Source organism: Paroedura picta, chromosome 4 (genome assembly GCF_049243985.1).
Source record: "Paroedura picta isolate Pp20150507F chromosome 4, Ppicta_v3.0, whole genome shotgun sequence".
In the NCBI taxonomy this organism is placed as follows: Eukaryota; Metazoa; Chordata; class Lepidosauria; order Squamata; family Gekkonidae; genus Paroedura; species Paroedura picta.
Genome location: NC_135372.1, coordinates 97,615,661 through 97,636,015, shown reverse-complemented (window position 1 = coordinate 97,636,015; position 20,355 = coordinate 97,615,661). Strand labels below are relative to the sequence as shown.

Genomic DNA, 20,355 nt, shown 5'->3' with positions numbered 1-20,355 from the left:
GCCCCAAGATCAGACGGGCCTCAACCAGAGCCAGTGCCTATTCAACCTTGGTCCTGGCCTGGTGGAATGCTCTCCCAAATGAAATCAGAGGCCTGTGGGACCTTGAATAATTCTGTAGGGCTTGTAAGGCAGAGCTGTTCTTCCAGGTCTATGGATAAGGCTTAAAATACTGTTCAATGATGGTGGCCTCCCTGGGTTGGTGTGAATTCCCTACTGCCTCTCTCCCTCCTTTCCAAAGTACCTAACAGAACTGGCAATCAATGATCTAATTGTTTTAGATTTTTAACTATATTTATGTTGTAATTTTACTGTATTTATATATTTTTGTATATATGAACATATGCTTTTCTGTAATCCCATCAGAAAATGGTGTGGAACTTAGCCAAGGTGAAAAACTGGAGACCAACTTTAAAGCAATCTGTTTCTAAAGCAGGTCTAAAAGTAGTGCTGAAAAGCTGGGTGAGTAAGAGATCAACGAAGGGTGGAGCATTACCTGCTGCTGCTGAAAATGCAGGAGTTCCACTGGGCTCATCTCTCCATTGGTTTCTCCACTGGCTCCACTCTCTCTTCCACACCCGCCACCGCCGCCTCCATCAGTTGGGTTGTTTAGACTGCTGACCCCATTCTGATTGGAAGGAGTGGAACGTATTGTCTCAGAGGCAGATTCAACCATCATGACTTGCTAGCAGCACCTGCAAAAGAACAGTAACAACATCTCTGAGCAAAAGTCTGAGCCTACAATATTATGTAAGCTACACTAAGCATCTTCCTCTGTTAAATAGTGACAAACTATGGTGACTTAAACAGGCAAGCACCTGTTTTTGTAGGGTCCTCGCTCCCACCAAGACCTCCTCAATGTATATATACTCTGAGATGCCAAAAAGCAGGAATAAAAAAGAAAATTGCCACTGCACAGATAAGCGTATGTTTACATAACTATATATTCAGTAGACTCAGCCAACATTATCTTGCTTTTTTTTTTGACAAGGGAAAAGTCATTAAAATTGGTGTATCAACTTGCTAGGAGCAGCTTTCATGGCAAACTAACCTAGACTTGATCCCTGATATCAACTAGCCTGAGCCAGGCATGCCCCAGGAGAACCCCTAGAAGAAAGGACATATAACTTCAACATTTTTTTGTCGAGCAATTCCTTTCAAAAAGCTTTGAAAGAAGAGGACTAATGGATGACTGAATTATGGATGCCTTCCAAGGCGATGATAAACGAGGTTTGCCAGAGCACAATCCTGATATAGCAGCACCCCTACCTACAGTCACCAATACACAATTTCAAAAAAGAATTGTCATAGCAATTAAGCAGCCCTAGGATTTCCTGTGGTAGAGAGCTGATGCTACTTGTTCAATGGCAGTAATGATGAGTTTCTTACCTACCCATGCAAAAGTGTTTCTTCAAATCACTTTTGAAGAAACTAAAAAAAACCCACCACAAGAAACGTTGCTTTGAAAGCTTGGAAGTGGAGTTCAGAATAGAACTTTACCTTTCTAAGCCCACTGTTCTCACTGGACTTAGAGGGGTATAACACTACTTATGGTGGAAGGGGCAGAAAGGACTATGGGTGTCTGCATTCCAGAACTGCTATACTTATGGAATAGAGTGAGATGGAGTATGCTGTATTACTTTAGGATGCAGATGGGAGACTGCCATTTCTTTTAAATGTTCTTCCAAACTAAAAAAAAAAAACCCTCAGTGCAAGTTTAAAGAAAAAACAAACACATCAGAAAGAAGCAATTTAATTCACATTCTGGCTGAAGTGGCATAGTCCATTCTGACACCTCATCTCTACCACATAGTCCAGCCAGGCCTCAAACTGTCCACAATCAAGAGAAGCAATCTCTGGGAACATAGGCAGGGCAAAAGGAGAAGCATGGCTCTTCATTTCCTTTCCTCTCATTCCCAGCCAAGCCCACCTGAGATCCTCTCTTTTGTTTGGAAGTGGAGCAGTTGGGGGCTATAAAACAAAGCAGCACGGAAGGAAAAGCATGCATGGCTCCCTTTCCCAACACTTCTATTCTTCTTCCTAACCAATATGGATTTTGGTATCCTCAAAGGAGCCACTGAAATGGAGGATATGGAGGATTAATTCAGCCTAATCTGTTCTGGAAATAACATAGGTGATAGAATAACAAAATCAGAGTCCAGTAGCACCTTTAAGACCAACAAAGATTTATTCAAGGCATGAGCTTTCGAGTGCAAGCAATCTTCCTCAGACAGCACAGTGAGCTACAGAAATACAGAATGTTTATAGCAGCCTTTCTCAACTTTTTTACCATTGAGAATCCCCTGAAACATTCTTCCCCTGAAGACATCCCCTGAAACATCCTCAAGAAACCTCAGAAGTGGTGTAATTGTACAGAACAGGGTTGGGAAACATAGCTATGTACATGCCTACCCAGGGCCCCTCCCCTTCCCACCCACCCCCTCCAGGCCCCTCATTGGCCATTTTGGGAGTGGTAGGTGGGTTGACATGACCATATACAGTTATATCATGTGATAAATGTTATATATATAAAATTAACCCCCCAATCAATCGGGAAACCCTTCCAGAGTAATCAAGAAACCCCAGGGTTTCACAAAACCATGGCTGAGAAAGCCTGGTTTATATTATCATTAGTAGCCATAGTGACACATCTCTAGTGTTCTAGTAACACATCTCATTTACTGCATAGAGAGAGAAAGAGCTGTAAAAGAAAGCAATATTGGATAAAGAGGACTGGATGGCATCTCCTTATATAGCAATGGATATGCCTCCAAGGAATTTATAAATATATAATAATTGTGTCCTCCCTAAGGACTGATCCTCCCTAAAGGACTGATTAAGAATACATACACTAAGATATATAAACAGGAGGCAGAAGAGGAATAGTAAGAAACCCCCCCCTTTTTTTTTTTACTTTTGTTTCTCTCAAACATGCATGATCACACCTTATGAATTACTTTATTTTGGAGTAAGTCAGCTGCTGTTTCGATCAGGAGCATGACCAATGAGAAAAACCTGACAACAGGAATTATCTGTTAAGATACTCAACGGACAGCCACAATAGTTCTTATCCACTTTGAAGAACTAAAAATTCTTAGTATTTTTTAAATTAAATGCTCCAAAAATACGTCTTGATTCCTTTTAAAACAGACTGTCTCATAGAACCATTAGAACTTACTACAAACATGTTCTTATGCTTCGTTCTAAACCACAGAAGCTAGCAGTTTATTTTACACAAAGTGGAAACAGATTTCAATATATATTCCCATGATTTCAGTAAAACAGCAAAAAATGCAGATATAAAGGAGCAAACACGATCTTAAACACTGACAACATTGATTCTTTTGAGATCAACGGGTAAAGTTTTGATTCTATATGGTACTACCATTTCACCCAAATAATCCTATCTACAATAAATCTAACAGTAAAACAAAGTGCTAACACACACGGGGTGTCTCTCATTTTAATTTTGTCTCTCAACAAAGGAAACAACACTGGTTATGTCTGCTCATAGGCAGCTTCTTCCCAGAGCAGAAAAGCTGGAGCACAAAACCATTAAGGACTGATCAGACAGGCGGCCAGCAAGTTTGAAAGTGGAGGGGGGGATTACAGAGAGAGGGAGAGCGTGTGGGAGGGGGGGTGGGATGTTTCTTTTTCTTTCTTTTTTCCTCTACCTTTTCTTTCCTGTGTGTGGATTTCCCCCCTTCTTTTTTGGCATGATAGACCGACAAACTGAGAACAACATAATTGCTGAAATGTGGCGTGTAATAATAGCTATTCAGAAACTGATCATTCATATTAAACAGGGTGAAGCAAGCTTCTCATTTGCATGTTTGAGATTATATGCATTTCAAAAGTCATTTCCGCAGGGTGTATGAATGACATTAATTCCCATGTGGAGTAGTCAACTCCCTCCTGTAGTCCCTCACACTATCAAACACACACTCACGCACACTTGCACACACACGCTGAATGACATACTTGTAGCTGCAGGAGAATTCAAGGGCACAGACAGTATTGCTTTTTTGTTTCATTATGTATGTGTATGAACACACGCATGCATGCATATGTATATTTCAGACTAGTGACACTCAACATGGTTCTGGATGAACAACATTTGAAGACAACGTTTGGTGAGAAAGGACTTCAGGAGCTACAAAGTTAGTAAAAGAGGTAGCAAATGTTTTGTGCAAACAAAACGGTACTGTCTTTTACACTAACCATACAATACTGTATGACTGAGCTTTCCAAACATGCCTCCTATTTTGTAGATCTCCTACATCATAAAATGATATAACGGTATAAGGCCAATTGTCAGAAAGGGAAACTGCCTCTCAAAATTTCAGATCGCACATTTTTCTTGGCCTACCAAAACTCACTGTGAGCATACCACACCCAGTACTAACTCATCACTTTCAGTGCTGAAATTCTTTTGACTCCTTATTTTCTTCCCATATATCTACTTCCTTCCTCAGCCTAACATCAGGAATATTTCCACTATAAATGTCTAGAAGTCTTTAGTGTATTTTTTTTAATGATCAAAGATTAATTCTGTTAACATCAAAATGAAAGCAGGAGAGACCTCTCACATGCATTCTCTCACCAATGCAAGTTTTACTTGTTAAAAGTGGGGGAAATGCAAAGCACATTTTATAGTTCACGTATTAGCATCCTCAGACATAGGACTGCCAAGCTCTATAGGGGGCCTGGAGAGCTCCTGGGTTTCAAACTGAACTGTAGCGATCACTTCTCCTGGAGAAATGGCTGCTTTGAAGGGTGGGCTCCATGGCATTATAACCCACTGAAGTTCTTCCCCTCCCCCAAATCCCACTCTTCCAAGACTCCAGCCTCAAAGCTCCAAGCATCTCCTGAGAGGTGACAAATTCAAACTATGGCTGCCCAGATGTCATAGATCAGTTCTCTCTGGAGACAGTGGTTGCTTTGGAGCATGGACCACTTCAGTACACCCCTTCCCCAAACCCTGCCCTCCCCAGACTCCACCCCAACATCTCCTGTCTGGACATCTTTAATAGACCTTCTCTCCCCCATTCCATTACAACTTATATTCAGATTTAAATGAGTAGCCGTGCTGGTCTGAAGTAGCACAATAAAACCAGAGTCCAGTAGCACTCTTCGTCAGACTAAGAGTGCTTGCACTTGAAAGCTCACGCCTTGAATAAATCTTTGTTGGTCTTAAAGGAGCTACTGGACTCTGATTTTATTGAACTTATATTCAGGTAACTTAGAATTGCTACTCCTGCTCACCAAGAAAAAAAGAAACCATGCAACTTGCTCTAAAACTCAAGAGATTCCATTTCATGTGAAGACGATTTGAAGGTCGGGTTGTGATAGAAGAGATTTTCCCCAGTTTTACTTTTTTTATCCCTCAGACCATTCACTGCAGTTTTTTTCCCCTAGCTTTTCTTCAAAGACACAAAGAATAAGTTGATTGTACACACATAGCTTAGTATAGAGATACTAGGAGGCTGCCTCACATATTTAAGTTTATAGGTATCCATAAAAATGTTTTACATACATTTGTAAGAATTCAACATGGGTACAAAAAGATATTTAGATGAATTATGCAAGTTGATGTATCAGGAATTGGATGCCTTTCCCTGCTATGTATGCACCATGACAAAAAGCAGTCCTAAAATAGAGATCTACCTTGTGATTGACCCCTAATGCTGGAATAGTTCAACATTTTTCCAGTCTAAGAAAATCTATCCACATAAGGAACTTAACCACAGATCTGCCCCAAGATAGCCAAAATTTCAGGAGGTATGTCCTTGTGGGCCATAGCCCTCCAAGGATCCAGAACTTCCTACTCAAACCAAATATTATGAAGGAGGGGATGGTTGTCAAGAGAAAGCTACATAAGACTCATGCATTACATGATGATTTTAACTTCTTAAAATAAACCCCTGGGTATTCGATAGATTGGACTGCATGGGGACTTCCAAGCATTCATTATTCATCATATGCATATGTAACAGAATATAAATTTATGAGGAAATATCATTTTTTTCCAAACATGAAATATTCCATAATATTCAGAATACATGGGATGTTAGTGATAAAGTCCCTACCTGTTGCCAATATTAACTTACATTGAACCCTAAGCAAGCAAAGCACTACTGCAGAACACTAAAGTGAGCAGTCCCTACTAACCTGGCCTACAGACAGTGCTGAATATTTCTCTGATCAGAGGATACCCAAGCAGTTATGACAAGGACATTCCAAACCAAGCCATGCTACATGCATGCCACCCTATAATTCCTCTTCCCCCTAACCTGCATTTATATGACACAATGTACGATGCTAGGTACAAGCAAGGGCTATACTAAAAATCAATTTGCTGAAACCAAACTTTGTCCTCCCTCCCTTTTCATACATCAGCTCTTAGTTTCAGTTGTCAAATTTTCACATTTAACCATTTTTTTCAAGCACAGATATTTTTGTAAATGAGAAAATCAATTTCCAAGAAAAACAAAACATTGCAAGTGCAGTCAGAGCACATTCTGCAGATTGTTGGATAAAACAAATAATGGTAAAGGTATCCCCTATGCAAGCACCGAGTCATGACTGACCCTTGGGGTGACGCCCTCTAGCTTTTGCTTGGCATACTCAATACAAGGTGGTTTTGCCATTTCCTTCCCTAGTCATTACCGTTTTACCCCCCAGCAAGCTGGGTACTCATTTTGCCAACTTCGGAAGGATGGAAGGCTGAGTCAACCTTGAGCCAGCTGCTGGGATTGAACTCCCAGCCTCATGGTCAGAGCTTCAGACAGCATGTCGGCTGCTTTACCACCCTGTGCCACAAAACAAATAGCTACCTTCTATTGATAAATGCCAGCAACACCTCCACCCCCCCCCCCCCCATTTTGACTGCTGGGGCATACAGGGGAAAGAACAGCCTTATTCCTATGTATTATCGCTGCCAAGAAAAGGTTTGACATGCAATCCTAAAAGCGGCTTTAAACCCAGGTAACACTAGTAAGACCCACAAGTTACTGCTTTAAAACACACCATGATTTGGAAAAAGTTTTAAAGTATGACTTTTTAATATATCAGGTTTTTGTGTTATAGCACCCAGAGGTGCTATAAGCCAGAAACTAGTTCAGTACATTATGTACATTACATGGTTCCTGCACTAATGAGTCTAAGGACTGCTTTACATGCTAGGGTTTCAGAATGCACATCATGTGTATGCATGTGCATTCATGAGGGGGGGAGCCGTGGGCTCCTGATGCATACAAGGCATTTATTCCTAAACTTAATTCAGAAATAACAAGACTGAATGGCCCCAGTCATACATTTCCTATAATGTTCTAATCTCAGTAGCCATGACACTCATTCAGATCAAGTAAACTATGGTTAGTAATACCCATGACTGATTCCAAACCATGGTTTGCAATCCATGGGTTTAAAGCCAACCAGGATTAGAACCCGTAGGCTACACTAAACATTAAAAAAAACTGAGACAGGTAAGAACATGGCCCATTCTTAGCCCTCCAAACTACTATTTGAGGAATTGGAATATGACATTTAATTCAAGTTACGGTGAAATAGATATAGCCATTTAAAATCAAAGACCTAACATCACTACGAGAAAGGAGCATATAAGAAATGACACATGAGAAATTACACATTGACCGTGATTCAATGCATACCTTTATACATTGACTTCACTCAAATAGTTACCCATAGCTGTACACACCTATCATTTTAATTAAAAAATAGTATAATCCTATTTTCTGAATTACCTTTTTATAAATGTTTCCTTCTTACAAAGACTTGAGGCACTAAGACTAAGTTGTTTCCCTAATTTCTTTACTTATAAACTAGGGGCACTATTCTAGTCATATTTTTGGGAAATGGGCAAGATAACACATGCTCAACAATTCATTTAATCGTACTGCTACAAGTACACACCAGTGCAATGCCCACCCAAGCGACAGATCCCTGGCACACTGGAGCTGCACATGAAGCTGCTGAAAGCCCAGTTTAAATCAGATGCTGAGTGCCTGCAAAAACTGCTTGGGTACAATCTTCTTACCTGCCAGCATCAAATTTAAATCATGCCTTGAATTTTTAGACCCCGTGAAATGAGTGGGGACAGCTGCTGCAACCCCCTTCCATAGTACAAATTCTTACAAATATTCCTTTCAGCAAGTGTTATAACAAGCAACCCTGTTTGGTTTAAATATAGAAATGTGAGTACAATCCCAAGCAACCCCCATGGGTTTCCCTTATCAATAATGTGCATGGTCCCAAATTCCTCAATAGAAGGACAGGTTTATAACAGCACAGAAAGCAGGGTTTCTGGCAAGAATATTGTTGTTGTTGTTGTTATGTGCGAAGTCGTGTCCGACCCATCGCGACCCCATGGACAATGATCCTCCAGGCCTTCCTGTCCTCTACCATTCCCTGGAGTCCATTTAGGTTCACACCGACTGCTTCAGTGACTCCATCCAGCCACCTCATTCTCTGTCGTCCCCTTCTTCTTTTGCCCTCGATCGCTCCCAGCATTAGGCTCTTCCCAGCATTAGGCAAGAATATACATCTTCCCAAAACTTCTTGCCTGAAAAGTCTTATCAGCATCAGAGCACAAGGGTTATAGTGGTTCTTATCAAAATGGCAGCCAAGTAAGGGGACTGCTAACTGGATATATTTAAAGAAAACTGACAGTTTGTTTTCAGCAGAAGCACAACCTAGAACAGTGGTTATCAACCTGAGGGTCGGGACCCCTTTGGGGATTGAACAACCCTTTCACAGGGGTCGCGGCAGGGCAAGGAGCTTGGCCGGGAAGGCACCATCTACACAACAGTCTTGCTGGGTAGATCGATAAACAGCATTTGTCTGTTTGGAGCAGTGTAAAAGAGTGAGATCGGTGTGGTGGGACAAGAGGCAGAACTGAACTGAGAAACCCCAGGGGGGAAACCAGTTTATATACCATCATGAACAATGTTCACACCATTGGTCAGTTTTGGTTAAATGTCTGTGAAAGAACACTTGCATAATTTTATGGTTGGGGGTTACCACAACATGAGGAACTGTATTAAAGGGCCGCAGCATTAGGAAGGTTGAGAACCACTGGCCTAGAATATGTGGGGCAATTTAAATACATGAGCAATAGAATTTTTTCAACCTCTCTGAGAGGTAACCTCATATACAAGTATGAAACACACACACAATACAGTGCCTAGACGGGTGGGGAATCCTCATCTTTCAGTGATTAATTGAAGCTCTGCAGTTGAATCAGTATTTACTGTTCTTTGAAACCTGAATCAAAATCATTCATTCAACAATTGCACTTCCATTTCCATATTTGTTTGTTTTAAAGAATATCTTTTATTTGACAATGAAAGTGGGGAAGAAGAAAAAAAGATCGGTTAAAGGACTAAGAGCAAGATCCAATAACATATGGCAGATAGGCATATTAATTACCACTGCTTTTTAATTAACAATTGCTTAATCTGAGCAGTAACATTTGCCTTGACATCTTTTGACTCTCTGCAGTGCTAACCTGTGAAGTGCGCATGCCATGCCAAGTCATCAATTAATTTTTATTGACATTCTCTTCCCCTAAACAGGCACAATACCAGGGTTTTCCAATTAACACCTCTGCACTCTCTAATTAGTGCAATTAACAGACTGATGGATGCCCGGAGTTTCCCTAGGAGAGAGAGCACAGAGATCAGCTGTTTTTGCTATGTGGACAGATCTCCCACTGAGAGCAAGCACACATAGCAGTATATACTTGTTATCTCCTACAATTTTTAAGTGGTGCTTTTGAAAATATGGGCATATGTTCTAAGAATTATTCTGTAATTGGAGGCAGGTATATTCATCCTCATCCACATCTGCATCTCTTTATACCTTTAAAGTTCATCCGAATGTTCAGTGATATAACAATTCATACTTTTTAAACTCTTAAATACACCTCTGTGTAAAGCTCTCAAAGTAGCAAAAAATACTGATTTAATATTCCCATTCAGCCAAGTATTGCCAATTATTCCATATATATATATGTTTTAATCCAATTAAATATGCTATTTTCTTTCTAAATATAGCACTCCCCAGTGACCACCATTTCTCAAGTCCTCTATGTCTATTCCATCACAATTCTGTATTCCCTGATACCACAAACCAAAACAGAACGGATCTGAGGTTCTTGTAGCGCATTTTGAAAAGCAATTGCAGAGAGTCATTTCAACCAGTACATACCTTACTACAGACTTGGTTGATATCAATTAACTATCCCAGACCCTTGTGGCTTTGCTCTTGTGAACATTAAATAAATAACTTATCTTGCCAAATATGTACTGATCACTCAAAGCAGCCAGAAAATCCATAGCTCCAAGTCTTCCTCAAATGAGTATGTCCTAACTGTCACAGAATCTTCTGTTATCAAACATTCTGTCCTTACTATACATGCACTTGATTCCTGGCACAAGCAACCTGTGTATTATCTGTTCATATATCTTTTATGTACCACACTCCTCATCCCACTTTTCTTTTAAAGCATTAAAACAGAAGGAAAGGAGGCAGTTGTGTATGTCCCATCCATCCCCTTACACAGAGGTAGAAAAGAGGTATAGTGGTCAAAGTTAAGAGATCAAACATCCATCTTGCCCAGTTCTCTGGCCAAATACTGGAGCATATCCTACTTGGGTCTTTAATCAAGGTATAGCAAAAGCTGGTGGTGTCTGCAGAGCACATAGTTCCAGATTAGTGAAGATGATTCAAGTACATAGATTATACACACACATTGTACTTTCCTTCATACACAACATGCACACAGTGTTCCAATTTACAGAGCAAAAGAGAGATTTCTTCCATTTCCAAAGTATAGTAATCGGACTACAAATGTGTGGAGGAGCAAAGCTCTATGCTAACCAGGATCTGATCTAATTTTATCATTCAATGATCTCCAAGAAAGATGGGGATGTAGGAGAATCTTATCTTAACCCTAGTTTATTTATACACATACCCAGATATTCAAATGCATCTCTGAATTTTCTGCACCTTCCATCATAGCTTAGCTTTTAAATGACTGGCAGCAAACTGGGCTAGAGTTAATTTCTGGCTTGAAGAAGGATCGTGCTCTTTTTATTTTATAATAACCATAATCTCAGAGATCCAAATTCTCACACCCCTGGGCAATTCCCATTCAGTTACCAACTCTGCAATTTCAGCCCCTCCCAACATTTCAACCAAACCGGTTTGCCCGATACATTCTTTCAGGCTCCAGACACATTGAGACAGGAAAAGTCTGCAGCCAGGAAGAGCACTGGGATTACTACCCCAAGCCAAGTACAGAAAGGTCATCCCCCACAGTTGTGAATGCCAGGGATGAAGCACATCAGCACACAGTTCTTTGAGGAAGAATGCGCTACTTGGGAAAATATTAGTAGCACTAGTGGAATGAAGCACTTGCCTTCCTCTCTCAACCTAGTGATGTACATGGTTGCAGAGTTGCAGAGATGACTTTTAACAGACTGTGCAGCCAAAGATACAATAGTTGATTGTGCTAAAGTAGAAGGTGTTGCTACAATAAACTTCCCTGAATCAACTATTTAGCTTTCCTCAGGGCAGCTGAGATAAAAACGAAAACTTGTTCACCCATCTCTCTTGCCCTTAACTAGACTGAAGCAGACTACATAAAAAAGAATAATTTGACAAATAGACTTTTCCATGTATTAATTTGATTTCTGCACCGCCCTGCCCTGCAAGTGGGCTCAGGGCAGTATACAATAAAACTTGTCACAACTACTCTTATTACTGAAGGATTGAACACAGACTGTGGTGATGAACAGAACATGCAAATAGAAGAGGAAGCAAGGTTGGGCTTAACCCTCCACAGAATCAGCACAACATCTGAAAGTGCCTATGCACACAGGATCATTCCCCGTGATCAGGGAACCTGAAAGATAGAATTCTCAACTGAGAGGGAAAGAGTAATTTTATTATGTTTACAGCCCATCTTCCTTCCTGCATGGAAACTGACAATATATACAGAATTCCCCAGGGTAGCGGTCCCCAACCTTCTTCTGGTCGGGGACCGCCTCTGGGGGTGGGGGAGAGCCAGCGGCCCGGCTGCCGCAGTTGCTCATAAACGTGCATGCTCAATTGCCGCGCATGTGCGTTTTGGTCACCAGGGGGTGCAAACATGCATGTGCGGCAGTTCCGCGCGTGCGCGTTTGCATAGCTGCCGCGCCTGCCGTGCCGACTGCTGTGCCGGCCTCTTTCCCCCCCTCTCGCTGCAGGGGGGGGGAGGCAGGAGCGGCTGCTGGCGGCCCGGTATGATGGCCTTTGCGGCCCAGTACCGGGCCACGGACTGGGGGTTGGGGACCCCTGCCCCAGGGGATCCCATCTGAAACTTAACCCCTCCAACTCCTGTGGTTGGGCAGAAGGAGACAGGAGCAGGAAGTGTGCCTCCCCTTCCTGGATGGGGTACAGCTTGTTTCTGTGCCCACCTCCAAGAATGTGGAGGTGATCTTTGACACCTTCTTATGTATGGAGGTGCATATTACTAGAGTAGCCAAGGCTGCATTTTTCTATCTGTGCCGGACCAGGCTACTAGTGCCCTACCTGCCCAGAGCATCTGGCCACAGTGATCCATGCAATGGTCACTTCCAGACTAGATTTCTGTAACTCACTTTACTCGGACCTTCCCTTGTCTTTGACCTGGAAATTACCGTTGATACAAAATGCAGCTGCTAGGGTCCTCATGAGATCATCTTGGAGGGCCCACATACAGCCTGTGCTGAGGCAGCTGCAGTGGTTGCCAATTGTGTACTGGATCAAGTTCAAGGTTCTATTACATACTTTAAGTCCATTTGTGTGCTGGTGGTCCCTGTTCCCCAAAACTATGTCTGGCCTCGACCAGGGCCTTCTTGGACCTGGCCCCAACCTGGTGGAATGAACTCCCAGAAGAGCTGAGGCAGAGCTCTGATAGAACTATTAGGAGAACCAGTTTGGTGTAGTGGTTAGGAGTGCAGACTTCTTATCTGGCATGCCAGGTTTGATTCTGAACTCTCCCAACCATATACAAACATTCAATTTCTATAACCATGCAAGAAAAATGTAATGTGATATTATACCACACTAGTTCCACCAGATGTTTTAAATGTCTGTAAAGATGTAAAACTAGGAGGATATAAAGGCAGTCCTCGTCAACTGACTGCCCAAGACTAAATATTAACAGAGGACGATAAAGATGTAAAAGAAAGGAAGAAAATACTCTCAGCTACAGTGCTAGAGGTTTCTACCACAAACCTTTACATACTTTCTCCCTGTACTCAAAGGTGTGGAGAGTTGAGCAGCCTTCCTTACCAGGTGCTAGAAAGTCTTTAGAAGAAGGGCTTTAATCTTTAAAAGCTTTGGGTTCAGGAGGGGAAGAAGAACCTGGGATTGCTCAGAATGGCTTCTTACCCTTTAATTAACTCACAAACACATGGAAATGGGGATGGGGATTAGAAAATAAAGTCTGCAAGCGCTAAAATGAATTTAAAGCATTACAGTAAATTAGAAGAGATTTAAGAAAGCAAGGACTGGCTTAGTCCAAGCATCTCTTTTAATGGGATCATACCTATAGATGCTTTCATCTACCACTTTCATCTCAGTAACAGCAACTATTTTATTTTGGAAAAAGTCACCTTTGAGACTGGCCCATGTACTAATAGCAGTTAACAGAATATGGCAAAAATCCTACCTGCCATCCCCTGCTCCTAGACTTCTTCCTTTACTAGCGTTACTTTCAGTGATGATTTTCATTCCCAAACTCGCAACACCGCACACTTAAAATTATACTTGGGTTTCATCCCTTTCCAAGTTCTTATTTGTCCAAATCCTTGACATCTGAAAGTGATCTTGAAAAGAATTCTACAGCAATAGCCCTGCAAAAGCTAGAGCCAAGGAGGCCAGGCTATACAGCATCATCTTGTTTCCCTCATTCACTACTTCTTTAAGAAGACCGTGGAGGAGTTTTGCACTACAGAACTAGGGCTTCTATTTTTAACTGAGGAAAGGCAATTTTAAAATCTAGTCCAGAGGGCTGAAGGGATTACTAACCAGTCAAGCCTATGCATAGCCAGCAGTGTATTCACAAATTATTGTAGCGAGTGTTTTCACAGGAGCAGTACAAATGGTGAGAAAAAGTTGGATGAGAATACCCTACCCTTCTTTGGCAATCTTGAAGAATTTTTCTTGCAACTGCAACTATCTTAGTACATAAATATCATCATCCAATTATTGAAAGGCCTCTAGAGGCAGCATTTCCACCACAGGCCTATTCATCTTTATGGGATGGCGTGGGGCTTTCATATTATATTAGAAGGAGCTATGCTGCTAGCTGCAATATCTCAGTAGTGTGTTGTGTTCTTTTTGTCTCAAGTATGCGACTTGGGCATGCTATGAGCGCTGGCTCTTGGCCCTTAGCCTGCGGACTGAAAAACTGGCCGACTGGATTCTGGATGGGCACTGGGGTACAATTTGTTTCCATCAAGTATTGTTGTATTTCTTTTATAATCTAACCAATTGTAGCTTTATTTCATATAGGCAACCTTAGGTCGCATTAGGGAGAAAAGCAGTGAAATGCATTGATTAAAAGGTCTGTTGCTTTTTACTCCTAGCCCAACTTACCTTTCTATGGAACTTTATGAAAGGGTTTTTAAATTGTCATATCAAAGCCAACCCCTTAACAGGAAAACGGGATCTGTTGCCATGTTGACCAAAGATTGTGAATACATCAAATCCTGGAGGGAAGAAGGAGCCCTAAAAAAAAAAAAAACATTTTGTCCTACTTTCCAGGGCCTACAAGACTGGACCATCTGTCTATCAGCCTCTATTGGATAAACACTATTAGATAGCAATGCCCAGCAACTAGACTACTGAAAACACTTGCCTGATTTCCGTCTCTCTCCAAGAAAGAAAATTAGATAACTTCTAAAATCCTCCTGCAGCCAGTAGCTCACCATCTACACCCACTATTGAGCCACTCATAATGCCAAGGATGGAACTGGAAACCTTCCCTACACCCCAAAACACGACCGATGGCTTGTCCGCTTATACTGCTTGCAGCGGCTGAAAAGGTGCCAGGCATTGGCATCCTGGCTTCACCCACTGCTTGCTTTCCGCTGAGCTCTTGAAAAGATTAAAAAAAGAACCCCACTCCATCTCATTAAGAAAGTAAACACAAGAGCCATCTAAGTGTCTAATTAAGCTTCTAATTAGTCCCTGCTTGTTACTAATGCAAATTAGATTACGCCGCTTAACTACAGCATGTCCACAACACCCTTGTTAATTGCGGCCTTTTGAAATTAAATTACTCCCTAATTAGCATATCAAAGCCATTGATTCGAAGCCAGGAAAGATGAGGGCAGAAGGAAGCTGAACGCCAAGTTTTGTTAATCAGGGACGACTAATTAAATAGTGACGTTGCACACACACAGGGGCTCCTGCCTCACTGTATGGAAGACTCAGGAAACCATATATGTATGTGACAGGGAAGAGGCTTGGGTCTGAGTGGAAGGTGGCCAAGTCATCCTGCAGGGTGAGGTGGGGTAAGGGGAGCTGCTGGCTGCCTTCACTAATCTGTTCAGAGATGACAGACTTAAATTTCCCACTGGCTTTGGGGATGAGGAGGGAGTTGCATGCCCAATAGCCACCTCATACAGTAATAGAACTGTGTGTTCTACAATAAAACTGTTATTAAGCTGTCCTCCAGCTATGACGGTGCATAAGGAATAATTATTTAAGTCTCAACACCTGAACAAATTCCAGCCTCCAACTTCCTGGTATCTAAAATATACAAGACCTTGCCCATCTTCTGCCTCCCCAAGGTCAACTGCAATCCTGGGTTAGAGAAGACAAGAAAGTCACACATCCAAGATTCATTTCACATGTTTACCCCCAAATGTATAAGCAGAAAATACAGGCAAGCACAGTTCCCTGACAGAAGTACCTGTATAATATACGCATTTGTCATATTCACCCATGACATTTTCAGGTATACATTCAAAATACCTCAAGAGCTCATCTAAAAATGTGGTGTTCAAAAAGAAATTCCAAGTTCAAATGAGCTCCAGTTTCTACAGCTAAGTTCATACTCAGGTTTTTTTTTCAGTTTGCATTACATTTTTATAATCCTGATATGTATACCAAACTGCAATACAGTTCCATGGCCACAACAATTTTACTTTAATTAATAATCTGATACAGACTACAGTGAAGGCAGATAATCAGATTTTAATTGCAGTCATGGCACACACTCTGGAAACAGCACAGACTTGTGGCACATTTAGTAAGATATTTCACCAGATGTATTAAAGGCCCTCCCCACTGTTAGATGTACCGACATACAGAAATAGGTATAGAGTAAGAGAATTCTAAACAGTGAAGCCAAATGTAACAAAACTGGGATATACACAGTTGCTGAATTTCTATGCAAAGTTCAGATGTAGGCAAAATAAGTACAGGGTTATACACAAGAGAGAATACATAGTGCAATCCTAAACAGTTACACCCTTCTAAATCCACTGAAATAGTAGGGTGTCACTTTCCTTAGGAGTGCACCAAATTTTGCAGGTTTTGCTATCCTTTAAAGCAGTGGTCCCCAACCTTTTTATCACCAGGGACTGGTCAACGCTTGACAATTTTACTGAGGCCCGGGGGGGGGTATTCTTTTGCCGAGGGATGTCACCGCCGCCTGAGCCCCCGCTCAACTTGCTTTCCTGCCGGCACCCCTGACTTCCCGCCACCAGCTGGTGGGCACTGCCAGCAGCAGCTGTGCAGTGCCACGCCGAGGGGAAGCCCCAGCCATTACGGCCGCTGGAGAGCACCAAAGGTGGGCAGCCCCTGAGGCAGCAGCTGTGGAGGAGAACAAGGAGGAGCCGCGGTACTGACTGGTCTAAGGACCGGTCCCTATCCCTGGACCGGGGGTTGGGGACCACTGCTTTAAAGGAAAGCTCGTTCTTCCATTCCCTGAACTGGGGAAAACATAGTGCAAGGAGTAGGAAAAAACTAACGTATGGTTCTTGGCTTTTCTGCAGAACCGAGAACAGGCTGTCATGGATGAGCTGTTTTTGGACATCATGGGGCAGAAATTTCCTTTGCTGAAATTTAGATTCCATGTTCTGCCCAAGACAGCTAGCACCCACATTGCTGCAAACACGGCACACCAGTATCTGAAAAAGTGGAAGGATTTCAAATACCCAATTAAAACAAAAGAGAAAATAGGTGTCTCTGAACAACATTAATCCAGATATTTTCTTGTGTTTTCATGTGTAAACAATGTATAAACATCTATTTCACAAGGTACGGGGACAATAAAGTCCTGTAATACCAGTTATTTTCCCTATTCACTTGGCAGACCTAAGTGATAAAGGTCCCAATTGTCACTGCAGGGGCCCCATAGGACTTTAACATAGGCCTGTAAATTACACAGCTGTCTAGCTTTCTAGGTAATCATAAAGATGTTCCTTGTAGCTAAATTCTGAAAAATCAAACACAAGAAACCAGTCCAAGAATCTAACATTTTCCTGGTTTATTCCAGTTCAGCTTGCCTGCAAACTGTTCAAGCCTGTTCAACAGGGTGTTTTCCAAAGTCAAAAAGAATTGTGTATTAACCACCATACCCAGTGCTCCTTAGCACAGAACTTGTTAGGTAGCAAACAGCAAAGGCAAAAGAAGGCAACACAAGCCTCAGCTCATTAAAAGATATGAGCACCTGCCAGATATGTTCACTACAAAATTCTCATATCACAAAAACTTGTGCCCTTTCCTCTGGCCCACATCTATTGGGACCTTTATGACTTAGGTCTGCCAAGTGAATAGGAAAAATAACTGGTATTACAGGACTTTATTGTCCCCGTACCTTGAGAAATAGATGTAGGCTACTACTACAACCTCTTCTGGACCAACATCAAGGGTCACTGGGTAAATGGTTAGTGGAAGGTAGTGAATTTCCTGCATTGTACAGGGGGGTTGGGCTAGATGACCCTTGAGATCCCTTCTAGGCTTATGTTACTCTCATCCTATATTTTATACTGTTCTTTTTAAAAAATAAAATCATAGAATCATAGAGTTGGAAGGGGCCATACAGGCCATCTAGTCCAACCCCCTGCTCAACGCAGGATTAGCCCTAAGCATCCTAAATGCATTTCTATTTACTACCCTGGAACAAATAACGGCACTGATGTCAAGATAATACCATAAAGCCTAGTCCAGAAGGTTGCTTAGCTTTTAGTCAGTAGTTGTGATTTCTCCAGGTTTCTTTTTTTATAAGCAGATATAAGCACCTATAACTTCTCCACAATGGAGTAAAGGCAGTTGGGGCATAATAATGTTCACTAAGAAAATGAACATATTTTGTGTGTGTGTGGGAGAGAATGTGAAAAATGAATAAGAACATGAAGGGAACCATTAACATTGACTCCCTTTTCCCATAAAACAGAAATCCAATGGCATCTTGAAAACTAACTTTTTCCAGGATTAACTTTCATGAGTCAGAGTTTATTTCTTCAGATGCTATGAAGAAAAAATCATCGCCCATATTTTTATAGGGAAATTACTGGGATGGGGTGGGGTATGAATCCCATCATAAATCATACAGATGTAATTCTCTATGTAAAGGACTATAATGGCTTGGGTTGTTACACACAATGGATTATGCCAGTCTCTTTAAATCACAACTCCAGATAAACTACATTCTGTTAAGGAAAGAAATAATTGGGAAAAATTAAATGAGCATATGCCTCTCACCTTCTATTTTCATAATTAGAACTTAAGAATCTCCCATCCATTGCAGAATTAGTCACTCCCAAAATGCACACAGAGGAGTAGATTGATATCCGCTTGTTTCTAACACACCAAGCTGGAAAGCTGACAAATATTAGTTATGTTCAGTTTTACTATTACAAGACCCTGGCCCAATCACCTTTATTCTATGTTGGCATTTCCCCTTACACTCTATTCTGGTTTAGCCCAGATAGTTGAAAAATACAGTTTCTGGACTGAATTGGGATCTATGCACAGCTCCGTACAGCTCTTGCAGAAGCAATCTTGAAAATACCACAGTGAGCTGCAGGCCAAGAAACTGAAGGCAGGTAAGAAGCCTAGAATTATTATGAAGTTTCATTCTCATGCCTAGAAGTCATTTGTATGATTTTTGTAGTGCTACTTTCAGGCTTCTATATTTGGGACAAATATTTTTATTTTTCAAATATCATTGCTAAGCTTAACTATTACTATTAATATCAGCAATTATCATTTCCCATGTCCATTGGCAGCATTTGGTTTGCATCTACCCTAATCATATAGCAATAGGCAGCGGGACTTACTCGAGCTGCCATTTGGCGGGTGAAGGGTGGGGCAGGAAATGAGCAGCTCAGGTGGCCCGGCTGCATTCACCAGCTCATGCTGCGGGTGGCAGCACAAGCTGCGTGGGAGGTCCGGCTTGAGCATTGGCTTGGGACGCTGTTTGCCTGTTCCATTTCTTTGCTGGCCAGCACCCACCCTCCCTGTTTCATAGGTTTTGTAGTTGCCATTGTTGTGTTGTTGTCACAGCGGGTTATGCACATAGGAATGAGCCTGTTTTGTGGGGAGCCGGTATGCGATCGACCTCCCTGCTGGGTTTCAGGCCTACTTAAGGGGATGGTAGTAACGAGTTAAGAGCCTACCCAGCAGGGTAGGCCAGCATACCTTATTCATGATTAGACGGCTCAAGGAGGTACGCACCCTTTGCCCCCCCCCACCTGGGTTGTCTCCCATCTTACCTGAATCCAAGAAGGGAGTTTTCATATTCCCAGCAGGGAATTATGACATACGCCTTTGGGGGTGTGGATTCTGGGTAGCAGTCAGTGGACTGCACAGGTCAGACTCATACCCTATGTTGCGCCAACTTTCCAGTGGGAGGGATTTGAATAAAGCTGTGGCCATTTATAAGGCAAAATATTTCACTCGCGTATTTCTTCCCACCCAAACTGGTCTTCTACCAGCCAACAAAAATTACACCAGTTTTTCAGAACTGAAATGAAAAACAGATCCAGTAATATGCATCTTAATAAACAAGTTGCCCCATCTCTAGAGATTTTCAGATTCTTGGAGGGAAGGGTATTGAATTCCCAGATGATTAAACCCATGGACTCCTCCAAGTAATGCCACCCTTCAAAACCATTGAGTTTTTTGATACAGAAATATTTATTGATAATTAGAAACTGTAACACAAGCTTATGAAGCTCTAATCTTTGTAGAACCTATATTAATATCAAGAGCCACCACTTCCTAATAAGAGTTCCACAAATATCTTATCTTAGTGGGTTATAAAACACAGAAAATCTAGGTGATATCCCT

The 20,355-nt window shown here is 41.7% G+C and overlaps 1 protein-coding gene across 21 annotated transcripts in view; it reads right to left on the bottom strand.

The window, feature by feature from the left end:
- Positions 1-20,355, bottom strand: part of FOXP4 (forkhead box P4) — a 155,012-nt gene that overhangs the window by 110,737 nt on the left and 23,920 nt on the right. For 19 of the 21 annotated variants that reach the window (XM_077334468.1, XM_077334466.1, XM_077334477.1 and 16 more), the window contains exon 2: positions 494-692. In XM_077334468.1, coding sequence (XP_077190583.1) covers positions 494-676 — 183 coding nt within the window. In that variant the 5' untranslated portion in view covers positions 677-692. Of the gene's footprint in view, positions 1-493; positions 693-10,227; positions 10,395-14,646; positions 14,671-20,355 lie in introns of those variants that run through there. The other 2 variants (XM_077334471.1, XM_077334467.1) reach the window with 2 other exon arrangements.